The following is a 27134-nucleotide window of genomic DNA, read 5'->3' as shown; positions in this document are numbered from 1 at the left end:
CAGGGATGCGCGGGGAGTGGAGTGCTGGAGGCGGCGGGGTGGACGAGACCCGGCGTTAGGGGGCTGCCTGGGGTGCGGGGCAGGCGCGCTCCTTCTCTAAAGGCCGGACAGGGCGGGCTAACAAAAGGCGGCAGCCCCGCAGCCCGCCCGGCACCGGCGGAGTCTCTCGGGGAAGGGCGCCCGCCCCCTCCCCATCCAACTGCTGTATTCTCGTTCGGTGTTCTCGGGACCTCTGGATGCTGGGAAGAAGCAGGCGGGGAGGGAGGTGGTGTAGGATGAGACCCCGCCGTGCCGCCCTCCACCCTGTCCGCGTGTGAAACTCATTGCTCGGAGGGGTTCTCCGGGTGGGAGTGAAACGCCGTCGTTGTGCTGTGAGTGCACGGATACGTCCGGGACTGCATTATGCGCTCTCGGGCTGCAGCTGGGCAAGAGCTGCGAGGCTTGAGGGTTCCTTTACAGCTCTTTCTCTGGAAGCAGTTGCCGGGTATCACAGCAGCGGGAGGTTTCGTGTGCTCTCTCACTGTGTTACATGTTTTAGTAAGCAGTGTAGTATTCCTGCAGGGAGTTCTGCTGGCAGGCACCTTGCAACGAGATACTGGGACAGAAGCTGAGAAGTTTCATCACCTAGTTGGAATGACCCACAGATTCCTTAAAATGGCTAAGAAAATAATTGTATTCAAATGGGACACTGTTAGCCAGCATTTTTCTTTGTAAATTTGGGAGGAATGTGTCCCACAGACCTCATTTGCCTTCACTCCAGCTTTGTCCCCTACTTCTTCTGTCCACAAGGTCCAAAGGTCTGCTTTTCTCAATCCCTGCTGTAATGCCTTTTAAACTCTGACCTCTGTATGTTCTTCTGCCTAAAAACCCCAGCCTTAAATTCAGTTGGGTGCCACCAGCAGGACCCATTGAAACACGTTAATTTCTCGTCCCAGCCAGAGCCCCCTTTAGCTCATTCAGCAGAGGGGTGAGGCTCAGCAGCTCACTGTGTTTGCTCAGCCGTGGGGGCCTGACTCTGCTCCTGCAAGGCGCTTGTCCAGATTTTCCTCAACACCAGCAGAAACCACAGTAGGGAAAAATAAATGCCCTAAAACTCCTTTGAGTAAGAGAGGTGAAGTCCAGGCCAGCCTACAACTGGGAGAGGGAGGGGTGCTCTGCATGTCCATAATATGGGGATTTAGAGGATTGAGAGTTTGTTGGCCCACATTAAATGGTGCTTGGCACCTCTGGCTCTTTAATCGAAGAGGGAAGTTCAGTTTGACTGAAATCAGGATTACTGTAAATTTTAAGGAAAAGTTCATTTAATAATCACAGAGGCTTATCTTCCAGAGGTCAGCAGGTCAGAGGTTTAACTATAAAACATTGCTCAAAAGGCAATAAAGACATACAAGGCCAGCTGCAGCCTATTTGGCATTGCTCTGCAGAGAGGGCTGCTGCTGTGGCACGTGGGAGCCCTGCCTCTGGGAGATGGTTCTGCAGCAGCCAGGGGCCTCCACAAATACCCCTGTGTTCAGTAGGCCTGAACAGATTTTTTAAATGAGAATAAAAGCAGGGTGATGTAGAGCCCTTCTCCCTCTACAGAGTATCCCAGGTCTTGGCAGCAATGGGAGAAAAGCTGGGCTCTTGCAGGAGGATGCAGCTGGCATTGGTGAGCTGGTGAACTTGGGAAGGCTGCTGAGGGAAGAGAGGTGATGGGGAAAACATCCTTTCTGCATTTGTTTAGTTAGGGTGGACCCTGCTTTAAAGGTTGGCCCTCTGGGTGAGCAGCCATCCTTCACTTGGTGTTTGCAGAGCAGCTGGCATGGTGGGGCCTGGTCCATCCCATCCCCAGGCTTCTTCACCCCAGCAGCAGTGTAAGTAAATAAATCAGGAGGATATGACATCAAACAGGCTGTTTTATAATGCCCTGTGTGATTCCCACTTGGCTAACATTTGTTCAGGCCCAGAGTGACTGTGGCTGGCACTGGCAAGCTGCTGGAGTTTAATGGGTGTGGGAGTAGAGCATGGCTCGTGGTCAGCAGGATCAGGCTGTAGCCACACTACTCAGTATCTCAAGGTGCACACTACTCAGGTGCTCAAGTCAGCGGAAAAGAAAACCCATGTGTCCAAAACCACGATTTAGGAGGTTGCTCCCAAGTTTAACTGGAATGAAAACCTTGGCTACCCTTGGTGTGCTGCATTGCTGCATGCTTGCCTCTGTTCAGATGAGAGGCACTTCCCTAATCCTTTACATTCGAGTTGCACCAGGGCTCGAATTAGCGGCAGTGTCCTTGGCTTTAAAGAAGCATGAGGAATGGCAGTAATCAGTTGTTGGCGAGGGAAGGGGATTGGGTGGGTTTTTCATGTAGCAGTAACTGCTGTATTGGCTCAGTTCTAGAGGTTGGGATCAGAAGGGTAAATTTATGCCTTTGAAAGAGGAATTTGATGGAAATGAAACCAGCCCACTTCACCCTGATTAGATTTCATCATGTTGTGCCTTCAAAATGCCTTCAGCAGCCTGGCAACAAGGGCAGAGATTTGAGAAGCATCCAAAAGTTAAAAGGACACGGTTCCTGTCAGCCTGTCTGTTATTTAAAAAAAAAAAAAAATCTCATCTTTACTATTCTTTCAGCAACTCAGAACAATGTTGAAGAAAAGTATTCAGGGAGACAATAAAAATAGGCAGGCCAAGTGCTCTCCAGCAACGACCTGATCCCGTCTGGTGTGCTGCAGGAGGACACAGATTCCTTTGCAGTTACAGGCGGGCTCCGGGCTGGAGACAGACTCCATTTCAGCCTAATTTAAGCAAAGTACGTGATGATAACTGGTGGCCAGTACAGTTATAGTGGGGACAGGGCCCCCGTGCACGATGGCTGCATCCTCGTCAAGCTGTGGCAGCTTAAATTTCCCGGGGTAGATGGGAGCAAATATGTGCTATAGTAAGGCATAGCTCTAAAAACTCAGCTACAGCCCTGATGGGCATATCAAGATTGGAGTGGGTTTGTCCAATACTGTGTTTTCCCATCCAGGCTAGGCAGAAGTAAATGGCATATACATTCCTGTCCCCAGGGGCAGGAATGATCTGCAGGGAGAAGGAGAAGCTGGGATATTTGAAGTGACTCTTGCAGCCAAGGAGTTTGCCTTGTGAAATCATGGTTTGATTTGTTTGTCTTCCTGTGCAGACATTGTTTGCCTGGGAACCCACTCACTCCATGCTGGCTAGAGTGCTTAATTCCCTGAGGACCAGACCTCGGGACGGATCTGCTCTGTGTTGGGGAAGGAGTGGTTAAGCCAGGCCAGAGAGAGGTGTGTTGAGAGGTGGATTGAAAGGGAAAGGTTTTATGGGGCCCAGTGGCTCTGTTGTGAAGGATGCTAAACCTCCAGGCTGGGAACTGGGGGCTATCACTGTTGAAGCAAAAAGGGAGCTTAGTTTCGAAGTGGCTAGGGAGTTTACTATCTTGTTTCTGTCAAAGGTTTGCAGGGGTGATGCTGATTAATGTCATGTCCTTTCCCCGAGTCTGTCTATTCCTTTCCTCTTCCATCTCACCAGACTCAGCCTGACACTGTTTATTAGGCCACTTGTCTCTGGTTTTTGAGGAATAAATATTGACACTGATGGCTGCTTAATAGGATTTGGGCTTGCTGCTTTCTCTCCGAAGGAGTTTGGCACTTGTGACTCAATTTGTGTTTGGGCCTGGCTCCACCAAGGTTCCATTTTGGGAGGGGTGTTGGTAATGAGGGTGGTTGCCGCGTGTGCTGCGTACGAGGAGAGGCTGGGAGTGGGGATATGTATTGCTCCCCTTTGCCTGTTGGTATGCAGAGATTCCCAGGCTGTGACTCCAAATCGCTGCATGTCCCTTCCTTTGAGAGGGTGTTGCCACTGGGGAAGAAGAGTTTTTGATGTCTTGTTAACCTGTAACTGCTGTGAGGGCCTCAGGTCAGGCTGCCACTTGGCAGTGCTGTGGGCACTCTTCTCGCTGCTTCCTTTATGTGCTTGGTGGCGTACACTCCAAGGAAATGCAGCTCATGCTGTTTCAGAGTGGTTTGGGTAGATTTTTGAAACGTGTCTGAAGTGAGGAAAGTCCCATTAAAAGCTGTTAGACATTTAGGCTAAGTGGGGTTTTCTTGGGTTTCCCAAGAACTGTGAAAGGGTTTGTATCTACAGAGCAGTACCTTCATACTCCTGGAAACTCAGGAGGATCTGAGACTTTTCTCTGGAAGTTGAAGCCATATGCTAAGCTGTAGTGGAATTTCTCTCGACTCTTGCTGGGAGTGCTTCACCTCAGTGGTACTGGAGGGCAGCATCACTGGAGAAGCCTCAACCTCATCCAGGTGAGATTCCTACAGCCTCTGCAGGTGCTCATCCAGCCCTGCAGCACTTGCAGAGAACATCCCAAGAGCCAGCCTCAGATCCTGCTTCGAGCCCAAGGAATTATTTGGGTCTAGACTCAGGATCACCAGATCAAAACCCAGTAGACAGGGTGATGGGGAAGAGTTTTCCTGCTCGCAGGGCACATGGAAGACGTCCCACACCAAGGGCTGTGTACAGGAAAGATGCTCGTGGTATCTCCTCAGCAGAAGGGTGGCAGATGACTCCTAATGCTGCTAAAATAGCTCCCTGCTGCAGGGGAGCGGAGTCAGGAAGGCCACTTGACCCTTTTGGGAGCTTTATGAGAGAACAGTGGGGATGCACAAAGGCAGAGGACCAAGTGAGAGGGGCCAAGGGTTCCTCCATCATCTCACGTTCTTTGTCATGGTTGCAGCCCTCATCCTTTTCCAGGCTCACCTCTGCCAGACTGGCAGATGCTAAAAATATTTGGAGTGACAAACAGGTATTTATTAGCTTAGCAGCCAGCATTTCTGTCACTTGCCTTGGTCTCTCTCACTGAGCTGGCCAAGTCCTCATCTCCTTACTCAATCTGTCATCACTTCTTACTTGGGCAAATCTCCTGCTGAAATCCCCAGGAAGTAAATGGAATGCTGTGTTGAGTAAGGTGTTGAGGAATTTGTCCAGGAAGAGGTTGGCGTGTGGGATGAAAAGATCATATTCTGGGGATTAGGTATTGCTATACTTTCAAAGGTGATTTAAACCTGTACACTCCACCCATCCGGTAACTGCAATTAAAATCTGGAATACCAGGAAGCACTGCAGATAATCAGGTTAGAGAGGGCTGAGAGACAGCTCAGCTGCTGCAGACCTGAGTCCTTGGCACTGAATGTCCACTGTGCCAGTGACAAATGTGAGTATGAGGCTTTCTTCTGCCCCCTCTGAAGAGATGCTCAGATTGTCACTCCCATTAGTATAAATCACTGAGACCAGTTTTCAAAACACAGCTGAGCCACTGCTGCAGCACTTTGGCAACATCTCTATTTCCCTAGGAGAGCTACTGGGCTAAAATTTCAGGGTGTGTTCCTTAAAGTGCAAGGTGTCGCCAGTGCAGGTGAGGAAGAGAGATCCAGCTGTGCTGGCAGAAGAGATTAATTCCCCACTTGCTCATAGTGCCAGGGACCTCATCCATCTGCCACTGGAACAGTTCCTGTAAGCACTCCCTTAATCTTTAGCTTTAAACCATTTAAATTGTTGGGCTGAACTGACCTTGTTTGGTTTGCATGGAACATATTAGGAGCTGCACCAGCAGATGAAGCCTGGTCCCAGCTCCAAGCTGGCAGAAAAGTGTCCCAGTGAAGGCTGGGCTTGCCTTTCAGGTCTCAGGTCTGCACCCTGTGGCCAGGTCCCAAGTGGGGCATGTCTTGCCTGACATTCAGACACCCCCCCCCCCCAGTATGGCCTTTTTATAGCTGGAAAACATTGCTGTTCTGAAGAGTGAGTGTAAAAAGAGTAATTGTGGGGAAATACCTTCTGCTGATTGCATCTCTTGCTGTGAACATAACTATTCCTTCAGCATGGAGGGCTTGTGGGCTTTTCCTATGGAATCGTTTTAATTCCCAAATCCTAAAATGGAAACTAATGCTTATATTACATTATATGAGTTTGACTTTTCCTTCCTCCTTGTGGCTGCTTTTCTTTGTAGGAGCTGCAGTTGCATTTTTTGTTCCACTTACGCTTATCCTTTAGAGCCAGCTTGTGCTTGGTGTGTGTAATGTAAGAGACGTTAAATGTTATCATTTATCAGAAGGACTTTAGATCCACACGATTCAGTGTGGGGATACCCCAGAAGCTGTCAGGCTGCTGATTTACCTGCATGTGGTGGCTGTGGCCCTTACAGGGACTGGTGTGTTAAAGGCCCTCCAGCTTGCCTGAGCACTGCTGTGCATCATCTTCCTCTCAGGCACCTCTGCCTGACAGATCTGATGCACAGAGAGAGCTGATCCCACTGTTTTATGGCCATCTCTGAAGGATTGTTCCTCACAGCTTCCAGGTCCTGAACAGCCCGTGAGGAGAGGGGATGTTCTGATTCCCCAAGCTGATCCTGCAGTGTCCCCAAAGGCATCTCTGAAAAACCTCAGGAGATGCTCGGTAATGGTCAAGAGCAAGTTTATAGGATAGTCCTGTTAGTTGTGGGGTAGAAAAGAATGAAACTGCCATTTTTTTGTGGTTTTACTGCCTTCTTGACACAATAAGTAGGTAGATCTGTTTTTGAGAGGGTTAAAGCTCCCTGAGCACAAGGTGCAGGAAAGCATTTTGCATGCAGGTAGAGGCTGGGGTGCAGGATGCACCACACACCACTTTTTTGACAGACCAGGACAGTTCTCACCTCTCAATTGTCTCCTCCTGAGAAGGTGAGGTCTCCCCTGAGCAGGCAAAATGCTGCTCAAGTCAGTACTGCTTTAGAGTCATTTGCTTCCACTGAACTTGATCCCAGATTAGAACTTAAGGGAATGAAGCCACAGTCCCAGGAAGATGTGGGCCAGAGCTGCACAGAGCACACTTTGGGAACAAGCTATCTGGGTGGTAATGAGGCACAAACAGCAAGCTGTGATAGTCTAACCGTACACCACTAATACAAAAAGCCAGGAATTCACTAGGGATAAAAGCTAAATCCTGAGCCCACAGGTTCTTCCTTCCAGCCAGGATCCAGGTCGTTTTGGCAGGGCTCTGCAGGGAGTTGTGTGCTCCAAGCCGGCTGGGCAGCACAAGAAAGGACTGCGGGCTTCGGGGCTTCGTGCCCAGCTGCCTCCGAGGGCCAACTGCTCATGCAAAGCAGGGAAGGCCCCCAGTTGAGAAAGCGTGGATTTAGGGTGCCTGTGAAAGGGTGGCAGTCTCTGGGTCGAGGTCTGGGTGCAGTGGAATGCTTATTGTCAAAGCTAAAGACCAAAGGGAACGCTGCATATTGTGGGCCTAAATGCAGCTGGCACAAACCAAAAATGTGCATGTGAGTGCCTTTCTAAGTACCCAGTAATCCTCCAGGGCAAAACGGGGATTAGGGCTCTCTCCCAGACAAAGGAGGAGTTCATTTTCTCAAAGATCTCTTGGCCAGTGAAGTGAGGAACCCAAATGAATGCCAGGGCTCCTTTCAGCTCTCTGCTTGCAAACAGGTACGGCGCGGGAGCAGCTGGTTTGTGTGAGGCTGTGCAAACACAGCACGGCCAGATTGTGGGATTGAGGTCAGGTCAACTAAAACCCATCCACTCCCAGAGAAAAGGGGAAGCCAGAAAAATGCTGGACAAGTAGGACTAGACAGTGTTGCACAGGGAAAAAGTGGTCTGCTTTCTCCAGACATTTTTCTCAGTGGACCTGAAGGTCAACGCTCATTGAGGTTGTTTAAGTTGGAGTTGCCTGAGTGAAGAGCCCTCCAAGAAGGAAAGCTGTGAGTCTGGATTAATTCCAGGTGACTTCTCAGCCTCTGTTGCTTTGCCCTGAAATTCTGCGTGCTTAGAATCTCCATGTAGGAGCCATAAGACTGAAAGTTATGGGTGCCTGAATGGGAGGATGTATCCATCTAAAATTCACCATCCTGTGCTTTCTTTAATTTGCCTTCAAGCAATGGCCTGTGCAAGTAGAAAAGCACAAGCCCCTCTGCACTGTTCCTGGGAAAATTCTTTTCCCTTTTCGGGATTGGCTTATGGCACAAAGATCAGCTCTAGTAATCCTGTCTTACCAGATATCAGAGTGGATGTGCCTGGGATGTGTACAGAAAATGTGCATTAAGTAGTCCTGTTTCTTAGAAGCAGCAGCCAGCAGCACTGTGAATGGGTTTGGGTTGCGTGGCTTTTTTTTTTTTTCCCTGAGCTTTACTGACCCATCTGAATCCTAGACATGGATACTATTGTTTCTACTTGAGAATTTGGACCTTGCTGCAGATCTCGGGGAAGAATGCCTAATTTAGTCCCAAGATTCATGTGCTCAGTGAGCCTTACTGAGATTTCAAACTTGCTCTGCTTATGATGAAATTGTGCTTCCAGGAGTTACACAGGTGGAGCCTGTTGTGTTTTGGAGTCATGAACCAGCCTTGAATTCCTCATGTGCCTAATTAAGACTGTGGAGTTAAACCTGGCTGTTTCCAATCTCAGGTGAATGTCTTAAGTCACAAGCTAGAGCTTTTACCCAAGGACTGAGACTTTTTCTGGCAAAGGTTTTACAGGTCATTAGTGCGAGAGGTTTCGGTGCAATTTATAAATTGTTTTTCATGATAAGTTTTGTCCACGCGTTTCCTCCTGGTCTTGGTGTGGCTCGGGGGTCCTGTGAGCAGAGAAACAAACCTGTGCAGGCCTTCCTGCTACCAGGAGAGTACCTGGGCCTTTGTGCTCTGACACATGGGGCACTTCCAGTGCAGCTCAAGGAGATTCTGGGAGCGTGACAGAGATGTGGATTACAGGCTATTTCTGGACCAGCCGCAGGAGGTCACAAAATAAGAAATACGTAAGCAATCCCCAGTCTTTTCACTTCAGGCAGAGTGGGAGGATCTGCCAAGCAGGACGGCCACAGCCAAGGTCGGTGCCTGGGATGAGTGTGGTGTCTCCCTCGCTCTGCATCCCTCTCCCTGAGAGCACGGAGGAGACAGGAGGCTTTGCTCTTTGCCGGGAGATAGACGGGGCACTGCCGCGTTTGCATTCCCAAGGAGACGTAATTCCGGCTCGGCAGCTGCTGAGAGCTTGCCTGTGGGATGAGGATAGCCAGAGGTGAAGCTGCCCAGCTCTCCTTATGTCACTGGGCTGAGCTGGGGATCTCAGGCTGCCCTGTGACATTGTGTAACGTGGGGTGCTGTGAGGATAAACCAGCAGCGTTAACTCCTCTGGCTCCTTCCTGCCTGTCGGAGCCCAGTTCAGCTTTGTTGCTGCTTCTCTGTATTTTTGTGTCTGTGATGTGCTGTTGGCTGCTTCTCTAGTGGAGGGGGGTTTCCTCTTAGGCTCTGATTTAAAATAAAGGGAAGAATATCAGGAAATGCCTACAAATAGCTGTAGAAGTTGGAAGAAGAGTTCCTTGCTTTAATCTCAGTTTTAGAAGCATCATTGTGTGAGCTCCTGTGTTTCTAGGATGGCTTTTAATTCTGTCAGTGGTTACAAATACTCCTGTTCATCCCAAATGATTTCAAAATGAGAATTTAATCTCCATCCTCTCTTCTAGGACAACACTGGATTTAGAGGTAACAAACTACTAAAAATTACTAAACCTGTTAACATTTGGGGATTGGATCCTCTGGGACTCAGGTCATCTATTACTGTGGCAGCAAATCAGGTGTTGGTTTAAACTCAGCAATCATGGCTTCAAGACATGGGACCATTAAAAAAATACCTGTTCTGAAATTTTTTTTTAAAAAAGTTCATCATTTCCACACATAGTTCCAGGTGCTGTTTATGGCTCATCTCAGGTATATCCTAGACTCATCCCTGGAACTACAGGCAGCTAAGCCAAGAGTACAGGATGGTAGTGCAGCCAGAAGAACCTGTAACGCTGTTGTCCTGGAAAAGAAATGCTATGAGCAGACAAAACTTCCCTGTGCAAAGTCTGTCTCCTCTTTGGGAATTACAGCCAGGCAGCTGAGCTTGCACTGCATCATTTCCTCAACGAGAGCAGTGATTTATGCTGCTGCCATTACTCAGGGAACTATTGTTATGAAACATGGAGTTTAATTAATTAAGAATATGATCTCTGCAGACTCAGATAATTGCCGGGAGAGCTGCTGGGCAGAGGCACCCACCCACACTTGCTGTCCAGGCTGGCTTAAGAAAATCTGTGTTGGTTGAAGGTTGTAAATAAGGATAAGGAAGACTGGAGAAAGTGAGAAGAAAGAGCCAGGAGCCCAAAAGGTTAAGATAAGTGCTGTGAAACGTTCCAAGCATGCAGGTAACAGGAGGTCAGCACGGGAAGCAGATAAGGGGCCAGAGGAGCTCAGAGGCAAAGGATCTCCCTAAAACAGCAACCGAGTTCTGCAAGGACTGCAGCAGCTCAGGAAGGCCATGAGACATCCAATGGCAGCAACTGGCAAACCAGTCTTATGGGGAGATGATTAATATAAAATAAGGCCACCCATGTGTTCTTGAAGAGCTCTGAGGAAGGTGGTGAAAAGTAGGGAGAGTTTCACAGATGCCTGCTGTGGAAAGGCTGTGCTGGCTGTGCGGGCAGAGATGGATGTGGGGTCAGGAGGTGCTGCCTTTCTTGTGGAGGGGGCACTGAAACTTCTGAAGCAGGTTTTCCTTGAAAAAAAGCCCTTAACCTCTAGCACTGTATTCTTTCACTGTCAAGCAAGCAGCAAGGAAAAAATCCAAGCAGGCCGTATTTTTAGATGAGGGAAAAGCTGAGCAGTGTGTACTCATGGACATGTGTGGTATTAAATACCAAAGGCACCATGGAAGCAGCAAGTATAAATAACAATTCATAATTAAACACGAACTTTGCAGAAAAGGAAAGATTTCAGAGGCAGCTGCCAGCCTCAGGTGGGAGGTAAAGGAGTTTTAAATAGAATTTGTATGCTGGGTTTCCTGTCTCCCACTTGAGAGCTTTAGAAACAACATGATAACAAAAGGAACAACTGCAGGCCCCTCCTTGCCAGGGATACTTTTTAGCTATGGAATTGTGAGTCCCTTTGCAGCATCCCAAAATAAAATGCAGTCCCAGGCTTTAAGAGCATCCCATCGGGCTGGGTACTGCCACAGGGAGCTGGAGAGCTGTCCCAGAGCAGCTGGAGCTTTCAGAGAAGGGCCACTCTAAGGAGAAGGTGTGAGGACAGCCAGGAGGAAAGGTAGGCCCCCGACAGCTTTGCACAAGAGTGGCTATCTCCATGTTATGGTGGAAGAAGTGTCTTTATAGGGATTAACACCCTCCTGGGTGTTAGACTGAGCTGCCTTACTTAGGAATGCCATAGAAAATGCTCTGGGATAAGCAGCCAGGTAAGGCAGAAGGCTGCAAAGGCAGGCCAGGTGCTGGCCTTGGGGTCCTGCCTGGGGAGGTGTCCAGCCCTACAGCCCTGGCTGGCCTCAGCTCTTCTCCCTGCCCTGCCCTGCACGCTGTGCTCTCACAGGGACACCCCTGTAAGGGGACTGTCCCTCTGGCCGTGCTCTGGCCCTGAGGTGGGTGTGCTTCCCAGGGGGAAGGATCCTCATCTCTTGTGATCCCCACTGGGCCTGATAAATGTTATTTCTAGAGCGGCTGATTAGTTTTCAATGTCTTACTGAGCCTGCCATGCACCACAGAGCTCTGCAATTACAGTTCTTTAAGAGGCTGGGGAAAAACTCTGTTGCATTTCCTTGTTCTCCTCAACAGCACCTCCGGAGCCCATGGAGACACTAATTAAGGTGTCTTTGTCTCTGTGAGGTAAAGCCCAAAGTTATGCACGCTGGCAAGCACGGGTTGCTCCTGTGAGGGGGAACACCCAAGCTGCTTATGTGCCCTCCCTCTGCTTGGGGCTGTCAGTGGAGGGTAAGGCTGTGCAGGTCCATGTGGGAACACTTGGAAGGGACTTCCTCAGAAAGCTCTGCTCGCAGCAGAGTTTAGGGTCTGTGGTGTATCTTGCTTTCTTAGCATCCTTCAAAAGCTGCTTTCTCTTAAAAGAAAGAAAAAAAAAAAAAAAAAAAAAAGAGCCCAAGTGCTGAAAGATCACTTGGCTGTGGTGCCCGGGGAGCGGTAGACACTTACTACTCCTTTATATCAGTTCCTCAGGCTCTTTTCTTGGCACAGGGGCAGTTTCCCAGCCTTACATATTGACACTGGCTCCCTCAGAGACAGCTGGCCAGATGGAAGGTGTGAGCAGCTTTCCCCACTGCAGGAGTACCGCTGTGCTGTGGCCTGGCACAGCCAAATTCTGCTCTCCAGGAAACGAGCAGGGAAGCACAGAGCTCTGTCTTCCAAACGCTGAAGCTGGGAACATATTTTGCTCACAAAATTGTAGACCTGTTTGTATGGATAAATTGTTTATATGCAATCTTTTAAATCCTCATCTGTCGCCGGCCTTCTGTCCTTTCTGTGTCTTGCAGTGAAATCTCCTCTGGAAATTGGTAATTTTTCATGGTAAGCTTGGTGAGCAAAGAGAGTTAGAGCAATTAAGGATACTGGCACTTCCAGGGCTGCAGTAAAGGAGATTGTGCTCTTGGTGTACATTGAGGCTGGAATGGGAGCAGGGAAGGGAAACTTTCAAGTTTGATCAGAGACTTGACATCATCTTGCAGGAGAGGAGCGGCAGAGACAAAGCAGGACGGGATTTGGCACATGGAAAGAAAAGGCAGCCAAGGCAGGATTTGGGGTAAAAATCGGATGAAGATAAGCAGGGTGGGCAAAAAAGGGCCGTTCCGGACCAGTCGCTTTCCCTAATCTAGGTGAAAGTGCTGCTGCGCTTCCCTGCTGTATCTCATCCGCAATGCGAGGCTTAACATTCCTGCCTGGCACGTGGGGGCGCGGGCAGGGAGCGCGGGGGAGGACCCAGCCGGACACAAAGACGGCCGGTCTCTCACCGGAATGGCATCCAAGCCATCTCAGCTATCCAAAGCCCCAGATGCCGGCATGTGGGCTCAGCACACAACGAGAGGCAATTGCAGCTTATCCCGGGCCAGGCCTGCCGCGGGGGGGCCTTTCAGCCCCGCTTTTATTCAGCGGCGGGGGGGGGGGGTTCCTTGAGCGAGCCGAAATTTTAAATTTCTTCTGCGCTTCAGGGCTAAAAATTGGAGTGAGTGGGAATAGTGGAGCGTTCCAGGGGGAAGGAAGGAGCTGAAGCGATGGTTACATTGCGTTTTTGTGACTTGGAGCAGGGTAAATACGTGTTTGCTGACTTGGTGGAAATATCAGTAGAGGAGGTAGGACAGGTTCCTCTTTCTCCCTCTCACTGTATGGACCTTTCTCTTGGCTTTTCTCCTGTGTGTTCAGAGCATTCCCTGAGCTCTCATAAGGTGGTTATATGTGGAGAAAGCGTATCCCACTGTGGAACCCCTGAACTCCACACTTGGGGATTTCGTGTCCCCAAATGCAGCTGCAGGATAAGGAGTTCTGTGCCGTGGGTACTGAGCTAATCTCACTCCTGTGTGCCATGGGATTGGGCAGCTCCTCCAAAACACTCGTGAGGGCCACTCGCAGAGCCAGTCACTGCTCAGAGCAGAGAAAGGATACACATGGCCTGATGCCTCTGCCTTGCCCTCTGGGTCTGTGCATTGCCCTCTTTCCTAAAATCCTCTTGGCTAAAAGGGCTGAGGTTTTGCGTGCTGGTATTTAGCTGTCCTTGCTCTCCTTTGGCAGGGACACCCATGCAGCACAGGGATGCACAGAGCTGTCTCCCAGCCCGCTCAGCCCGGACTGCGTGACCACTGACTTCCAGCCCGGCAAAGCCACGTGGGCAGCAGGAGTCAAGTTACGGCTGAAGACCAGGTGAGAATGTGTTTGTCTGTGTCCCTGAAGCCTCTGCAAAGACAGAGTGGAAAACAGTTACTGCTTTGGCTGCCAGCGTGCCTGAGGGGCACTCATAGGGAAGGAGTGCTGAAATTTCTCCTCAGAGGCTTTTGTCAGTGCTGGTAAAGGTCATCAGAAATGCTGAACCCAAATATCTTCACAGAAGTGATGTAAGTCTTCTCTGACTTCCCAGCTTCAGGTGCCTGGCATTCCAAAATCACCTGGCTTCTTCAGAGTCTGGGAGTTTTAGTGGGAGTTTGGCATTCATGTATTCTGAGTACCTGTCTGCATTTTTGAACAATTAAATGTCTTCAGAAATCACTTTCCTAAACTGCTCTGGTTTTGTGACTGGCTGGTATTGTGACTGAGCCTGACTCCCTTCCTTTGGCCATGCAGTTTAGGACCAAATCCTACAGTATTTACTCAGGCAGAGTTTTTGCTGGCATCAAAAAGAGCTTCGTACATCAGTCAGCTGTAATCTGGGTGACCTCACAGATTTCTGTGTCTCGGTCGTCTGAGATTTGTACCGTGAAGTGGAAGCAGTGGCTTTTATTTGCAACATTGCATTTGGGTCAGACCTTGACTTATTTGAAGTCAAGAAGCTACACTGATTTCCTGGAGCTGGCAGAAATGTGGCCCAGTGCCTGTGAGTGAGCAGCTGAGAAGGGAATTCCACATTCTGATCTTATCAGCAAGGATGCACCTCTGGAGCAACCTCCCTGATCTTGGTGGAAATGCTCCAGCTTCTGGCCACTGTAGGCAGTCATGGATGCTAACCCTGTCCAGCATTGGACAGAGCAGATTTTAGAGACTGAAATATCTCCTCAAGCTGATTTTGTTGAGGAGAAGTTTATCTATGACTGAGGAGTGGGACTGTGCATTTCCCCAGCTATGTGACCCACAGGGAATTTGGGAGAGAGCTCTCCTACATCCACCATCTCCCTATAACAATGAGTCATTCACCATATGCCCTCTGTAAATCCTTCTTGCCCAACAGTTTAGTAGCAGATCTTCACAGAAGCTCCAAAGTTTAGTGTTTCACTTGGATAAATTTGCCTTTGGGTGCAGAGCCCAGTGTTTAGCTTTACTTTTCCAGTGGCATAGGAAGCTGTGTCTTCACATCTCAGTTTGACCCAGGCTGGAGCTTTAGTTAGGAACAGGAAGCTGCTCTAATATATAAGAATGTGCCTGTGGGAGGGTGTTTCAGACTCAGCAGCCTTTGCTTTGGCCCAGGCAGCGGGTGCAGCTCCCTGGCACATTTGACTTATCCTGTTACCCCTGAGATGTGTGCAAGTACCTCCATACATCGTCCTGAAGGCCCTGATGCTTCTGTCCCATTTGTTGCTCCTCCATGAGCAGGTGGATGTGGAGCTCACACTTGGATGTGGAGCCCATGAGCGTTGCCTGTGATCTGTAGCTCAGAGGAGAGCCCAGCTGCTGCCTGGAGCCTTGCCTGGCAGATCCCCTCGGTTACCTGCCGTGCCTCATTGTCCGCGTTCCGTTTGGATAATCGGCTCACGGGGCAGCGTTCCTGCTGCCAGCCCCCCAGTTCCTCCTAAGCACTGGACGAGGGGAGGAAAACACATTCCTTCCATTGTTTCCAAGTCTCTCCTGTTGCAAGTTGCTGTGTGTTGGATATTGGGTCGTGAAAGAATCTAAGCTATGCTTGGGCTTCTGTCTTTTTAACTAATTTACTGACTGGAGAAGAATGAGAAAAAATTAATTGAATTGAGCCTGTGGGGCCGGTTCATCAGTCTGGATAAATCAGTGCAGCTCTGAAGAGCTGCAGGCAGGGAAGCCACTCCAGGCTCTGGCTGCTAGGATTTTCTGCCCTTGCTCTGGGAGAGATGATGTGAATCCCCGGAGAAGCCAGGGAATAATAGGGTCCTCCTCAAAGACTGTAAGTCAGTCAGCTGCTTCTTTTCCATGTCTGTTCTTTCTTCCTCTTTTTCCAGCAAAGGAAACAGAGTAAAATTACAGAAAGAAGAAAGTTGCAGAGTCTTTAACCCAGTGCTCCCCTGCTCCTTCCTCATTGTAAGCTATGCGTGGTCTAGGTGCCAGGCTGAAGGCTCTCCTGGCTTCTCCATGTCCAAGCTGCAGCCCTGTGGGAGCAGCAGAGATGGACTGTCTTGGTGGCAAGCACTTCTCGAAACAGAGATCTGAAATACACCTCATTTTGCAATTTGAATCAAACTTAGTCTGTCGCTTGATAATGCTGTCTTCAAAATAGAAAGCTGTCAGAAGATCCCGGTAGGACAAAGTCCTTGAACCCAGTAATCGGGAAGAGTGAGGTTTGTATACATCACCTCTGTTCCTGTTGAAGCCTGTGTCTGGTTAGTGTCAGGGAATGCCAGTGGGACCCTTTCTTTGTGTAGGGAAAAGTCCTCAATCTAAATATTGCCTGTCAACCCCACGCTGGGGTGAAGGGAAGATGGAGCCGCAGCGCACGGCCCGGCTGAGCCCCTCACTCTTTGTTTCCTTTGCTGGACACGGGATAAATGCCTCTTTCTTGGATAAGACAGCGTGGGGGTTCCCAGAGATATGTGATAACACAGAGGTGTGACTTGCAGGACCAATAATCATTAATTACAATGTTTGACTGTTCCTAAGTTCAACGAAGGAGCGCCCGTTGCTCACAGCTGCCATCACCTCTGAGCAGTCCCAGCACTTCCATCTGCAGCCTGTGGCTGAATAGAAAAAAATCTGTCTCTAGACCCACATACATGGTTGTCATTTCTGCTTCCACACAGGGATTCTCTTGTGTGGGGAGTTTTTTCCCAAAGAGTTCGTGATGGTAGTGGTAGGAATTCTGAGCAGAAACTTCTGATTCCCTTCTTCCTGATCCCAGAGAGACTTCAGGGAGATTGGTACCTGTCTCCCAGTTCCCAGATGACACTCAGGGCATGGTCTGATGCAGCCCAGACATCCCCAGTGATGTTGTCCAAGGGGAAAAACAAAAGATGTTTGATGTGTCAACTGGAAACACCACACAGGCACAGCAGTTGCAAAATGAACATTTTGTGGAAAAGCAGAATGTGTCCTGGTATGAGAATATTGAGAATATTGACACATTTCACCCAGGTGTACTCAAATAAAGGGTTTTTCAGTGTGTTTTTTACTTAGGGAAAGTTTTCATCTGAGCATTAAGGGGTGGGGGGGTGTGGGCATGGTTCTCCCTTTCCCCTATAGATGAGGAGACACTATTGGCCAAGATCCAGGGTGTGAAATAACATTTCATAGACTTCAGGTCTTTCTAATGAGTCTTCCTTCTTTTTAGTCAAAATTGTGAAGGGATGGAGCTCACTCCACACCGTTCCTGCCTGAGAATTTAGCAGAAGGGCTCAGTGAGCCTAAAAAGAGAGATTTAGTGAAAGACACACCAAGCTGACGCCATTCTGGTCCGACTCCTTTCTAATTGGCCTTGTCTGTTCTGCTTATTTTTAGAACCATGACTGAACCTTAATTAAGTGCGACATTGCTTTGAGTAGATTGTGGCCTCGCTCTGTCGAAATCCTAATAGGCTTCTGAGTGCTTTACTTTTTCCTTCATCTCCTGCCTAATAGATGGGCAGAGAGGCTGCAGCCACACGTTTGGGTGTCTGGAAAACATCTCTTTGTCATGCTCCTGCTCTTTTAGATGTGGCCATCTTGGAGACAGGTCTGTCCCGATGAGAATTCAGGTCGTTGTTCTGCTTTCTGTTGCTGCAGGTGCACACTCACCCTGCATGGAAGGTACAGGCGAATTGCTGGGATCAGGATCTCTCTGTGTACAAAGATCCTGCTGCTGCATGCACAGGATATGGCTCAGGATATAATGCCCCTTCCACGTGGGTTTTGTTAGGTTAGAATTATCACCAGCTTGAAATCTTGACTGCTGTGAGGATGACGTGGTAAGGATGGGCAGCTGCCCTCTTGGCTTTCTCTCTTGTGACTCAGTGCCTGGGATCAGATCCAGGAGGCACCAGCTTTGCACTTGCATCCAAATCTTTCATTTCTCCTGCAGGAGGAGGGTCTGTGCTGCAGGGCCCCCATCCCTTACCACCTCCCCACATGATGGGCTAGGCCATGGCTATTCCCTTCCAGCCATGCCTATCCCTTTCCAGCTCCAGCAACCTCCCACACAGCCACCTGGCCGCAGGGCTGCTGGAGGAAGTACATTCACAGGGATTATGGTTGTGAGTGATGGCAGAGTGACCCTCTGGCCTTAGTTCTCTTCTCTGCCCCATCCCATCTTCCTTGGACACATGAACACCAGCCACAGTCAGAGCCATCCCCTCAGGTCATGGAGGTGTGTCCTGGTGACCACTGCTCCTACCTGGATCCGTAGGTGGATTCTGCTTTCCTTGAAAGGTTTTGCTGCCTTTATCTTCAGCGTTGCTTGTCTCTGCTGAGGAAGGGTTTGGAGCTTGTGGGGACAGAGAAAAATTACCACAAGGTCAGTGGTACAAGAAGCATTGTTCACAGTTCTCTCTTTTCAGCCACCTGGATGATGTTTCTGATGGATGTGAGAATGGTGAAAACAGCTCCCCAGGAGCTGCGTGGGAGTAGAAAAAGATCAGTTTATTGGGGCACTGATGACCCTGAGTGGCTGGTTAATCAGCCACAACATCCCTCTCTGGCTTTCACTTATTAGCTTTCTAAGGATGTGGAAAAAATGCAAATGGCAATTTGAAGAAGCTGGGTTGTTTGCTCTGGTTGAAGATGGGCCTTTTCACACTGAAGGACTGCACTCCTGAAGGACACTGGCCTTGAGGTACTTTTGAACTTGCAGAGCACCCAGGTTGTATGTGTACTCCAGAACAGGCAAGTAACAGTACGTGAAGAACAGTGATCAGACTGGCTACACTTTCCTGGATGTTCTTACTTTGTAACCTTGAGAAGAAGATAGCCTTTCAGTTGCACTGTGAAGAAAGCCTCAGATGCTGATTCATCTGAGTTAGCGCCAAAGTGTCTTTTTAAAGTTCCATTCCTGTTTTGCATGCAATATAAAGATAATCTCCAGAGATCAGAGAGAAGAGCACACTCAGCTCTTGCTAATAAGAGCAAGCTGCAGAGTGGTTCCTGGTGAAGGGCCTCGGAGATGTGGATGTGGTCCCTGCAGCCCAGACTGCTCCCAGTGTGTGCCAGGCTGCCACTGAGGAACCTCTGCTGGGCCAGGCATGTTTCCATCTGCCAGCACTAGCAGCAGCACAGCAACAGGGAGCACCCAGATAGCAGCAGCTGGGCAAGATTAGAGACTATCCCTTTCCCTTTGGCTTTCCAGTCTCCAGTGTGAACTGGCAGTACCTGGTCTGTAGTCTGGGTTACAGATGCCACGCAGATGCCAGCCTTGCATCGCGTCCTGCTGACTTCCCCAGGTATCTTCGCTCCCAGACATTTGTCGTGATGCCAGCCTGACCTGGATGCCCGGGTTATCTGATCACTGGAAGTGTCCATGAGGAACCAGGAGTCTCTTTTTCCAGCCTTGGCATTTACAACACAGGGATCACTTAGTCTATTATTTGAAGGGGAGAATTTTTCAGTAGTTAGGTTGTCCAGACACCTTCACAAATACAGTACAGAATATGTAAAAGATAAGGTATGAGGTTGGTTTGTTATTCTTGTTCTTGTTATTATGACAGTTCTGCAGTTTTAGATCCTACAGCCTCCTGAGCCAAAGTGTCACCTGTTGCTCCTGGTTTTGTTACTTAGCTGCACCGAAGTAACACCAGTTAAAGATCTAATGATTTATTTGTTTTCACTCAAGTCCGGCATTAGCTGCTGCATTTGCAGGTTTTATCACTCAGCCAGTTGGTCTGGGATCAGTCAGGATCTGCCACATTTCCAAGATAGGGTAGGTGTGGAAACAGTGCGAGGTTATCCCACACAGAGCTGCTAAGCTGGTACCATGTGTCTTGTGACTAAAATTCACAGCTGTGCACATGTTATATTATTACAAGGATATCAAACAAAAGAGTTAGAATTTCTGGGGCTCAGGTGATTGGCTACACAGCTCCCTCACTGTTTCTACTGATCAAACCAAGGGATAACATGCCTTGCATAGGATCATTCATTTTCCCAAGCGGAAAACTGATGCTGATGGCTTGTTCTCCACTAAAGTATTTACAGTCTTTAAATGTCTGCAGTGGAAAAGGTAAGAATGTGGGTTATTCTTAATAAACAGTTTTGTCAACTTCCCATCTGGCCAGGTTCCTTGTTTTCTGGGCAAGGAGCTTAACAGAAGAGCTCTGGCTTAAACACACCTACACACATAAAGGTAAAATGGTGTTGGATGTAGCTCGTCCTTTGCAGACCTCCAGTCCAGTTTCCCTTAAGACAATCCTGCCACAACAGACATTAAAGGGAAAAGCGTGTCCCTTTTTCTTCCTTCTTTTAGCAGACAATGAGGAAAAAAACAGCACTTTTGAAATCTGTATGGAAGAAATGCTGGAGAAATGGCTCTGCCTCTCACTCTCCGCCTGTGCTTTTCCATGCTGTCAAACATCAGCGGGTGCTGATGTTAACTGGTACTAGGAAAGGACCTGACCCTAAAAAGCATTTTTAACTTTTTGCACTTTCCTGTACCATTCCTCTTCCCAATCTTAGGCAGTGCTCTCAGTGTCTGTGTGCCAAGGGCATTTTAATCTATGTACTGATGTGTTCAGGACATGCTGTACTGTGGATTTTTCAGTGAAACAAAGACTAAAGATGTGTCATATCCTCCTCTGGCATTTATTTAGAAATTGTCATGCAGAATTCTCATGCAAGCTGTCACATTTCAGTAGGCCACAGGTCCACGGCTGCTCCTTGTTCTCCCAGGGAGAGAGTGAGTAACTGTGGAAATGAGTGCTGGAACAGGGGAGAGATCCCTCATGGAAATCAGCAGGAGGATTAAGGACAAGCCCAAAGGCTGGGGCAAAGGAGAGTCTGTGTGGCCTCTTTAGGGGACTCGATCACTAATCCCCTGCTTTGACTTTCCATTGCACCACTCTGTGCTTTAAATAAGGTGTCAGTGGTTTTTTTTTTTTCCTCAGGGCTGACAGACACAGGCCTTGGCGCTGGTGACTGAAGGCACCAAAGGGCAGCCGTGCCGTGCCACGCCTGGGGACACACCCTGGGGACAGCTGTCTGCCCGGGGTGGGATGTGAGGGACACACATTGCCACGTTGCTTGGTTGTCACGTCTCGTCCTGCATTTTTAGCAGCCCCGAGGAGACATCAAAAGTCCCTTTGCAGGCTTCCACCCCCTCATGGCATTCAGCAACCCACTTGTGCAAAGCCAGAGGGAGCGTGTTGTGGGAATGTCAGGGACATTCACACATGGTTACTGTGAGACTTGCTTGGAATGGACAAAACCACAGCAGTGAAGCACAAATGAGCACGAGCAGTTTTAAATGTCGGTGTTAAGTTCACATCCATCTTCCTGGGGAGAGCTGGCCTGTTGCTGATGTGCAAACCCCTTCTGCTTTCACCTAGGCGGAGTGAAACTCCAGGCCGACCTCACTCCTGGCATTCAAGCAAACTCGCGGAGAACCAGCCCGATCCCAGCATGATGCAAATATCTCAGGGTACGCTTGGCACCCCTTGGCATCAGTCCTACCACTCCAGGTAAGTATTGCACAACTGTGGAGGGAAGGGAGGGCACAAAGGTGTAGTGGGAAAATGGTACCAGATGCCTCCATACAGCTGGACAGGTTTACAAACAGCCAGGGTTCAGATTAAATCAGTTCCTGTTTTGTTTCCCAGTTAAAGTGGCTTTGTTTTCCTCCTATAAGTTCTCTGTGGGGTGATTTACAGCTAGGAAGTCCCCCTTCCTACAAAAATGGGAGCCCACTGCTAGGATGCTGGTAGAGCTTTCTGTGGATGCCCCTATATAGAAACACAGAGTGGTTGTTTCCCCAGCAAAGGAAAAGAAATCCAAGTCTAAATTGGCCTGCTGAACAAAAAGGGAGAAAAGGGTGTAGGTAGCAGAGGCTGTCAGTGTAACAGAGCAGCCAACAGTGCATCAGCGACAGCGCTCCCAGGGTGAGGAGTTCAGGGAGGGATTTCCTGGTTTGGCAGTGGCTTTCTGCAGGAGTCAGCTCTATCACAGCTGAACGTGCAGGGCAGCTTGAGGAAGGACAAGTTTAAATTCTGCCCTTAAAAGATTTTCCCTGGAGAGAAAGAAGGGTTTGAAGCTCTCCATTATAGACTCTGGGATTGAAACATCACTTTCTTCTACTGGCTAGACTGATCCTTGGCAGAGAAGAGGAAAGAAAAAAAAAAGAGCATTAAAGAAAGTGAGGAGATGGTTGCAGAAAATAAAGTGTTGGTCTGTGGCCTCAGCACAGCTCATGCTGGAGCGTACCCCTTTCCCACCAAGGGGCTTTGCTTCCCAGGCAGTTCCTGGCAGAGCCTTTGGCAGCACAGCTCTGTCTCCTGGGTGCTTGAGAAGGAGCACGGGGAACATCTAGTGGCCAGCTGGCTAGGCTTGTGCTGGGCATTGCCAGGGAGATGGTTATTTGAATCCAAAATAGAGTGGTGCATTTAAATGAGCAAACCAGCTTCATCCTGAGATTTGCCATATCTCTTCCTGCCTGTGTTCCTCTGCATCTCTCTGCAGAGCTGCTGTGGGCAGGCTTCCTTCTGCCTTTCCTCCTCTTTAGCAGCCTTTTCCCCTGGGTCTGTCACTTGTTTTGGATGTGCTCTGGAGCCGGCTTCCAGCTCTGTGCCTTGCCCTGCCACAGCCCATCCCTTCCAGCTGCTTCCCTGTGGCTCTGCCAGGACAGCACATGTCGTTGCACAGGGAACTAGAGAAAGTCATACCTGAGGAAGGGAAGCTGGGAGAGAGGGAAGAAAAGTTAAATCCTCAGGGTACCCTCTCCAGTCCTCACTGTATTTGCTTGAATCTGGAAGAGGAGATTAGCCAGGGGCAAACTCTGCAGAAGTTTGTGACATCCCCTTGTGACTGGCACAAAGAGCTCCCTTCCCATGGATAGAAAGATCTCTGAATATCTTTCTTTTTTTGATCACTTTTCTGGTGGCCATGAGTCCTCTTTGGACACCTCAGAGAAAGTGCCAAGGTGTACCTGCACCTGCTAAGCTGCAAGAAGAGGTGGCAGTGCAGACTTCCTGGGAATTCTCAGACTGTTTGTGTGGTTGCACCCCACTTTCCTCCAGGCACAGGCACGTACATCTCTCCTCTTGTCAGCTTAGTTTTCTCGCAGCAAACAAACTATCCTTGGGACAGCTGAATTTCCAGGAAGCCTGCCAGGGCATAGCCTTCATCTCCATAAAAAGAAATGAAATGGGAAAAAAAGAAAGAGATTAGATTCCCCCTAGAACGCCCCTTGTGCTCCTCTCCTCCTCCTCCTCAGTGGCGTCGGCGCTCATTCAGCTTTCCAAGGGCTTTGGATGGGTTTGCTGGGTGGGGTCGATCCTCCCTGGCTCCAGAGATGCACCATCTTTCTGTCTGTATCTCCCTCCCATCCTTCTGTGGTAAATAAGAGCCATGTGTTGCAATGTCAAGCAGTTCCTCTTTGTGAACTGGGATGACTCCAGACAGGGGATGGAGCAAGGCCCAAATATGGGTTTTCATCTCAAAACTAAACATCTCGCTTCTGAGCTCACTTATAAGTTGTTGTGCCTCTCCTCTGCTGGTTTTCACTCTTCTCTCGCTGTCCCCCAGCTCCTCCACCAGCGATCTCTCTGCGTACGAGCATGGCTATCTGAGGAGGAGCCCTGATCACTACAGCTCCCGGGGCAGCATGGAGAGCTTGGACCACTCCTCCCCTGCCTACCACCCTTGCCACCTGTCCCCAGCCAAATCCACCAACAGCATCGACCAGCTCTCCCACCTCCACAGCAAGAGAGACTCTGCCTACAGCTCCTTCTCCACCAACTCCAGCATCCCCGAGTACCCCGTGGCTCCGCTGGGCAAGGAGCACTCGTGCTCCCCGGACAGCGCGCAGTCCCGCGGGGGGCTGCCGGAGGGCATGAGGCAGGCGGACATCCGCTACGTCCGGACGGTCTACGACGCCCAGCAGCGCATCTCCCAGGAGTACGAGGTGAAGCCCTCGGCGCTGCTCCCCGGCGGCGACGGCCGCGGCCACGGCAGGCTCCACGCCTTCAGCCGGCACAACGCCGCCTCCTCCTGGGCACAGCCGGTGCAGGGCCCCTCGGACAGCAAGAGTCAGCCGCCCAAGGGGCCGCCCCTGCCTCCCGCTCGCAGCGACAGCTACGCGGCCATCAGGCACCACGAGAGGCCCGGCTCAGGCACCGGCCTTGAGCCCAACAAGCCCGGCCGGACCCAGCCAAAAGGGTCCTGGGTGCCGCTCATCAGCTCCCTGTCGCAGGGGCCGCTGCTGAAACCGCCCTTCGGAGAAGGACACCTGCACACCGTGGTGGAGAAGAGTCCGGAGAGCAGCCCCACCATGAAGGCCAAGCAGAGCTATTCCCAGGCGGCCCAGCCAGGGCAGCCCCTGCTTCCCACCGGTGTCTACGCCGTTCCCTCCCCAGAGCCGCACTACGCCCAGGTGCCCCAGCCTTCTGCCGGCAGCACCGGGACGCTTTACCCAGCTCTGGCCAAAGAAAGTGGGTACTCCCCAGCCCTCCCGCTCTCCTACGACAAGGCCGTAGCCGGCAGCACTCTGGGCTTGGATGAGAATGGAAACCAAAGCACTACAAACAGGTCGACCATCTTCTACCAGCCCCCTGCCACTGAGAGAAAGCATGAAGCCAAACTCATCCAGCAGAAACCTCCCAGCGCAACAGGCCCGGAGCTCAGCCTGGCTGCGTCACGAAAGGAGGAGCTGCTACCCCTTTACAAGGCAGCACACAGCCACCGGGAGACCATGGCTACCACACAGGCCTCCAAGCCCATTTTCCAGGGACCACAACCCCAGCTGAGGGATGCTAGTGAGAGGAAAACCCATTACCAGCCCAAAGAGGACTGGCTACCTGGATCCCAGGAGGAGGACAATGGCAATGCACAGGTAAACGAGAGAGACACTGGTGCTGCCCACCCATGGGGTCACAGCAAGGCCAAGCAGTATGGCTTCTCTTCCTTGCAGAACATCGCAGAGAGCTCCAGGAGGCAAAGCAGCTCCGAGCTAAGGGAGACGCAACCGGGAGAGGGTTATTCCAACCCCAAACTGTCCTTCCTGAACAGCAGCAGCAGAGAGGAGAAGGATCACAGGGAGCAGGGGCACAGGCAGTGGAGCGATGTGGACCCCCAGGCCTTCACGAGGCAGGAGGAGGAGGGCACAAGCGTGGCTCTGTTCCACGTTGCTGAGCCAAAGTGCAAAGAGCCCCCTTCTCCTCAGCTCCCAAAGACCTCGGATTTCGGGAGGAGCCGGCTCAGCTCCAGCAGCACCCAAAGCTTTCCGTACAGCAAACCAGAGGCTGGTAAGCCCCGCTGCTCAGTGCTGGAGAAGGTCAACAAGTTTGAGCAGCGGGAGCAGAGCGCTCCCCGGCCCCAGAGCGCCAGCGTTCCCAGCTTTGGCCAGCACTATGGGCCGAGCAGGACGAGCCAGCCCACCCGCACGAGGTGCTCCGTGCACAGCCCAGAGGACATGAGGAGCAAGCTGCCCAGTGAGCCAGGCAGGGGCTCCAGCCTGTCTGTCAGAAACGGGAAGCTGGAAGAGGCTGACTGGCACCCCGTCGAGCTGCAGATGGTGGCTTCGGTGAAGCAGGCAAGACCCAGTGAGTACTACAGCCTGTGTCCTGAAAACGAGGTGCAAATAAGGGCAGGTCAGCTTCCACGGAGCAGGAGCACATTCCAGCTGGGAGGTGAGCCTGAGAAGGAGATCCTCTGGAAGGACAACATCCAGGATGCGCACGGGTCGCAGCTGGACACGTCATTTAACAGGGCCTACAGGAACAGCATCAAAGATGCCCAGTCCAGGGTGCTGAGGGCCACCTCCTTCCGGCGGATCAGCCCCCCATTCGGGAACACGCCCAAGAGGGTGCCCCAGAGGCCTGCCTCGGCCCACGTGGGCATGAGGAGCACGGCAGTGTCCCCACACACCCCCAAGGAGAGGCACAGCATCACGCCCACAGAAGGAGGCTTCTCCAGCCTGGACTACAGCAGGACGCAGCACGTGCTGCGCATCGGGGGCCGGAAGCGGCTGACGGCGGAGCAGAAGAAGCGCTCCTACTCAGAGCCCGAGAAGATGAATGAGGTGGGCATCTCGGACGGGGAGCCATCGCCTTTCTCCTTCCAGAAGAAAAACACCCATTTTATCTTCCCAGAGAACACAGTGGCCGACCGGCGCAAGATCTTCGAGAGGGACGGCAAAGCTTCCTCCACAGCCAGCTTGTCCAAGCCAGAGCTCAAGCAGCTCCAACAGAACGCCCTGGCCGACTACATCGAGCGCAAAACGGGGCGACGGCCGTCCTCGCAGGACATCGGGCTGCTCCGGGAGCGCTCCCACAGCTCCTACCTGCAGCTGGGTGGCCCCGACAGCCAGAGCCTTTCCTCCGCCTCCAGCATGAATTCCCTCCAGGACCAGAACCTTTACCGCCGCAGAGAGTCCATAGAGCGGATATCCAGGACGGGACGGATGTCTTCCACCCTTCCCCCTGGGCTGATGGACTACTTGGACACGAGCGGAGATGAGAAGATGCCAGGGCACCAGGACAGCCCGGTCACCAGCTGGCCCAAACCAGAGAGGTGCCGGGATTACAGACCCAGATCGGATCTCACCAAAGGCACACAGACAGACCTGCTAGGCATGCAGGGCCAGCCTCGCTACAGGAAGCAGGAGCAGGTCTTTGAAACCCCCTCCACCGCCAGGAAATCCGGGAAATCGGTGTCTGTGGAAGACTTGCTCGATAGGTATGACAATCAGCCAGCCCCTGTGCACATACGTTCCAGGTCGTCTCCCACGGCGGATAAGAAACACCAGGTACGTGGGAACGGGGTCATGTGCACCCACAAGTGGGGATCTCAGAACCAGGGAATGGGGGGGATGTTGGAGAACAGGCTCATGTCCAGTCATGGCCAGGACTCCACTGATTAGAGACAAATTCAGCACATGCTGAGGCAGTTTAGTGCACCTTCATGAAAAGATCACTGGTGGGGTTCCGCTCTCTCCTTGCTGGGCTGTGTCAGGGATGCTGGGATTCCAGTGCATATGCTGGTATGGTCTTGCTGCTCTGGACATCCCATCTGAGATGTCCTGTCCTTACCTGCGGGCAGCACAGGAGAAGCACTGAGCACATTTCTGGTGGAGTGTCCCACTAAGATGGCGATTTGCCTCAGCCCATTTTCCTGGTGCAAAGTAGAGAGGATTAGAGGCTGCTTGGAATTGCCTTGGCTCCCACTATGCCTGACAGTGCTGGGAAGTGCTGGGCAGAGGCACTGCCAAATAACCATTATGTTTAGCCTCCAGCCCTGGAGGGAAACATCACAGAGAAAACTGAACA

The 27134-nt window shown here is 50.8% G+C and overlaps 1 protein-coding gene across 4 annotated transcripts in view; it reads left to right on the top strand.

The window, feature by feature from the left end:
• SHROOM3 (shroom family member 3) overlaps nt 1-27134 on the top strand; it is a 115591-nt gene that overhangs the window by 75767 nt on the left and 12690 nt on the right. For 3 of the 4 annotated variants that reach the window (XM_053940237.1, XM_053940235.1, XM_053940234.1), the window contains 3 exons: nt 13601-13729; nt 21204-21335; nt 23395-26614. In XM_053940237.1, coding sequence (XP_053796212.1) covers nt 21277-21335; nt 23395-26614 — 3279 coding nt within the window. In that variant the 5' untranslated portion in view covers nt 13601-13729; nt 21204-21276. Of the gene's footprint in view, nt 1-4235; nt 4312-13600; nt 13730-21203; nt 21336-23394; nt 26615-27134 lie in introns of those variants that run through there. The other variant, XM_053940238.1, reaches the window with a different exon arrangement.

The sequence above is a fragment of the Vidua chalybeata genome, chromosome 4 (assembly GCF_026979565.1).
Source record: "Vidua chalybeata isolate OUT-0048 chromosome 4, bVidCha1 merged haplotype, whole genome shotgun sequence".
NCBI lineage: Eukaryota > Metazoa > Chordata > Aves > Passeriformes > Viduidae > Vidua > Vidua chalybeata.
Note: the sequence above shows the minus strand (reverse complement) of the source record. Positions and strands in the feature narration are given on the sequence as shown.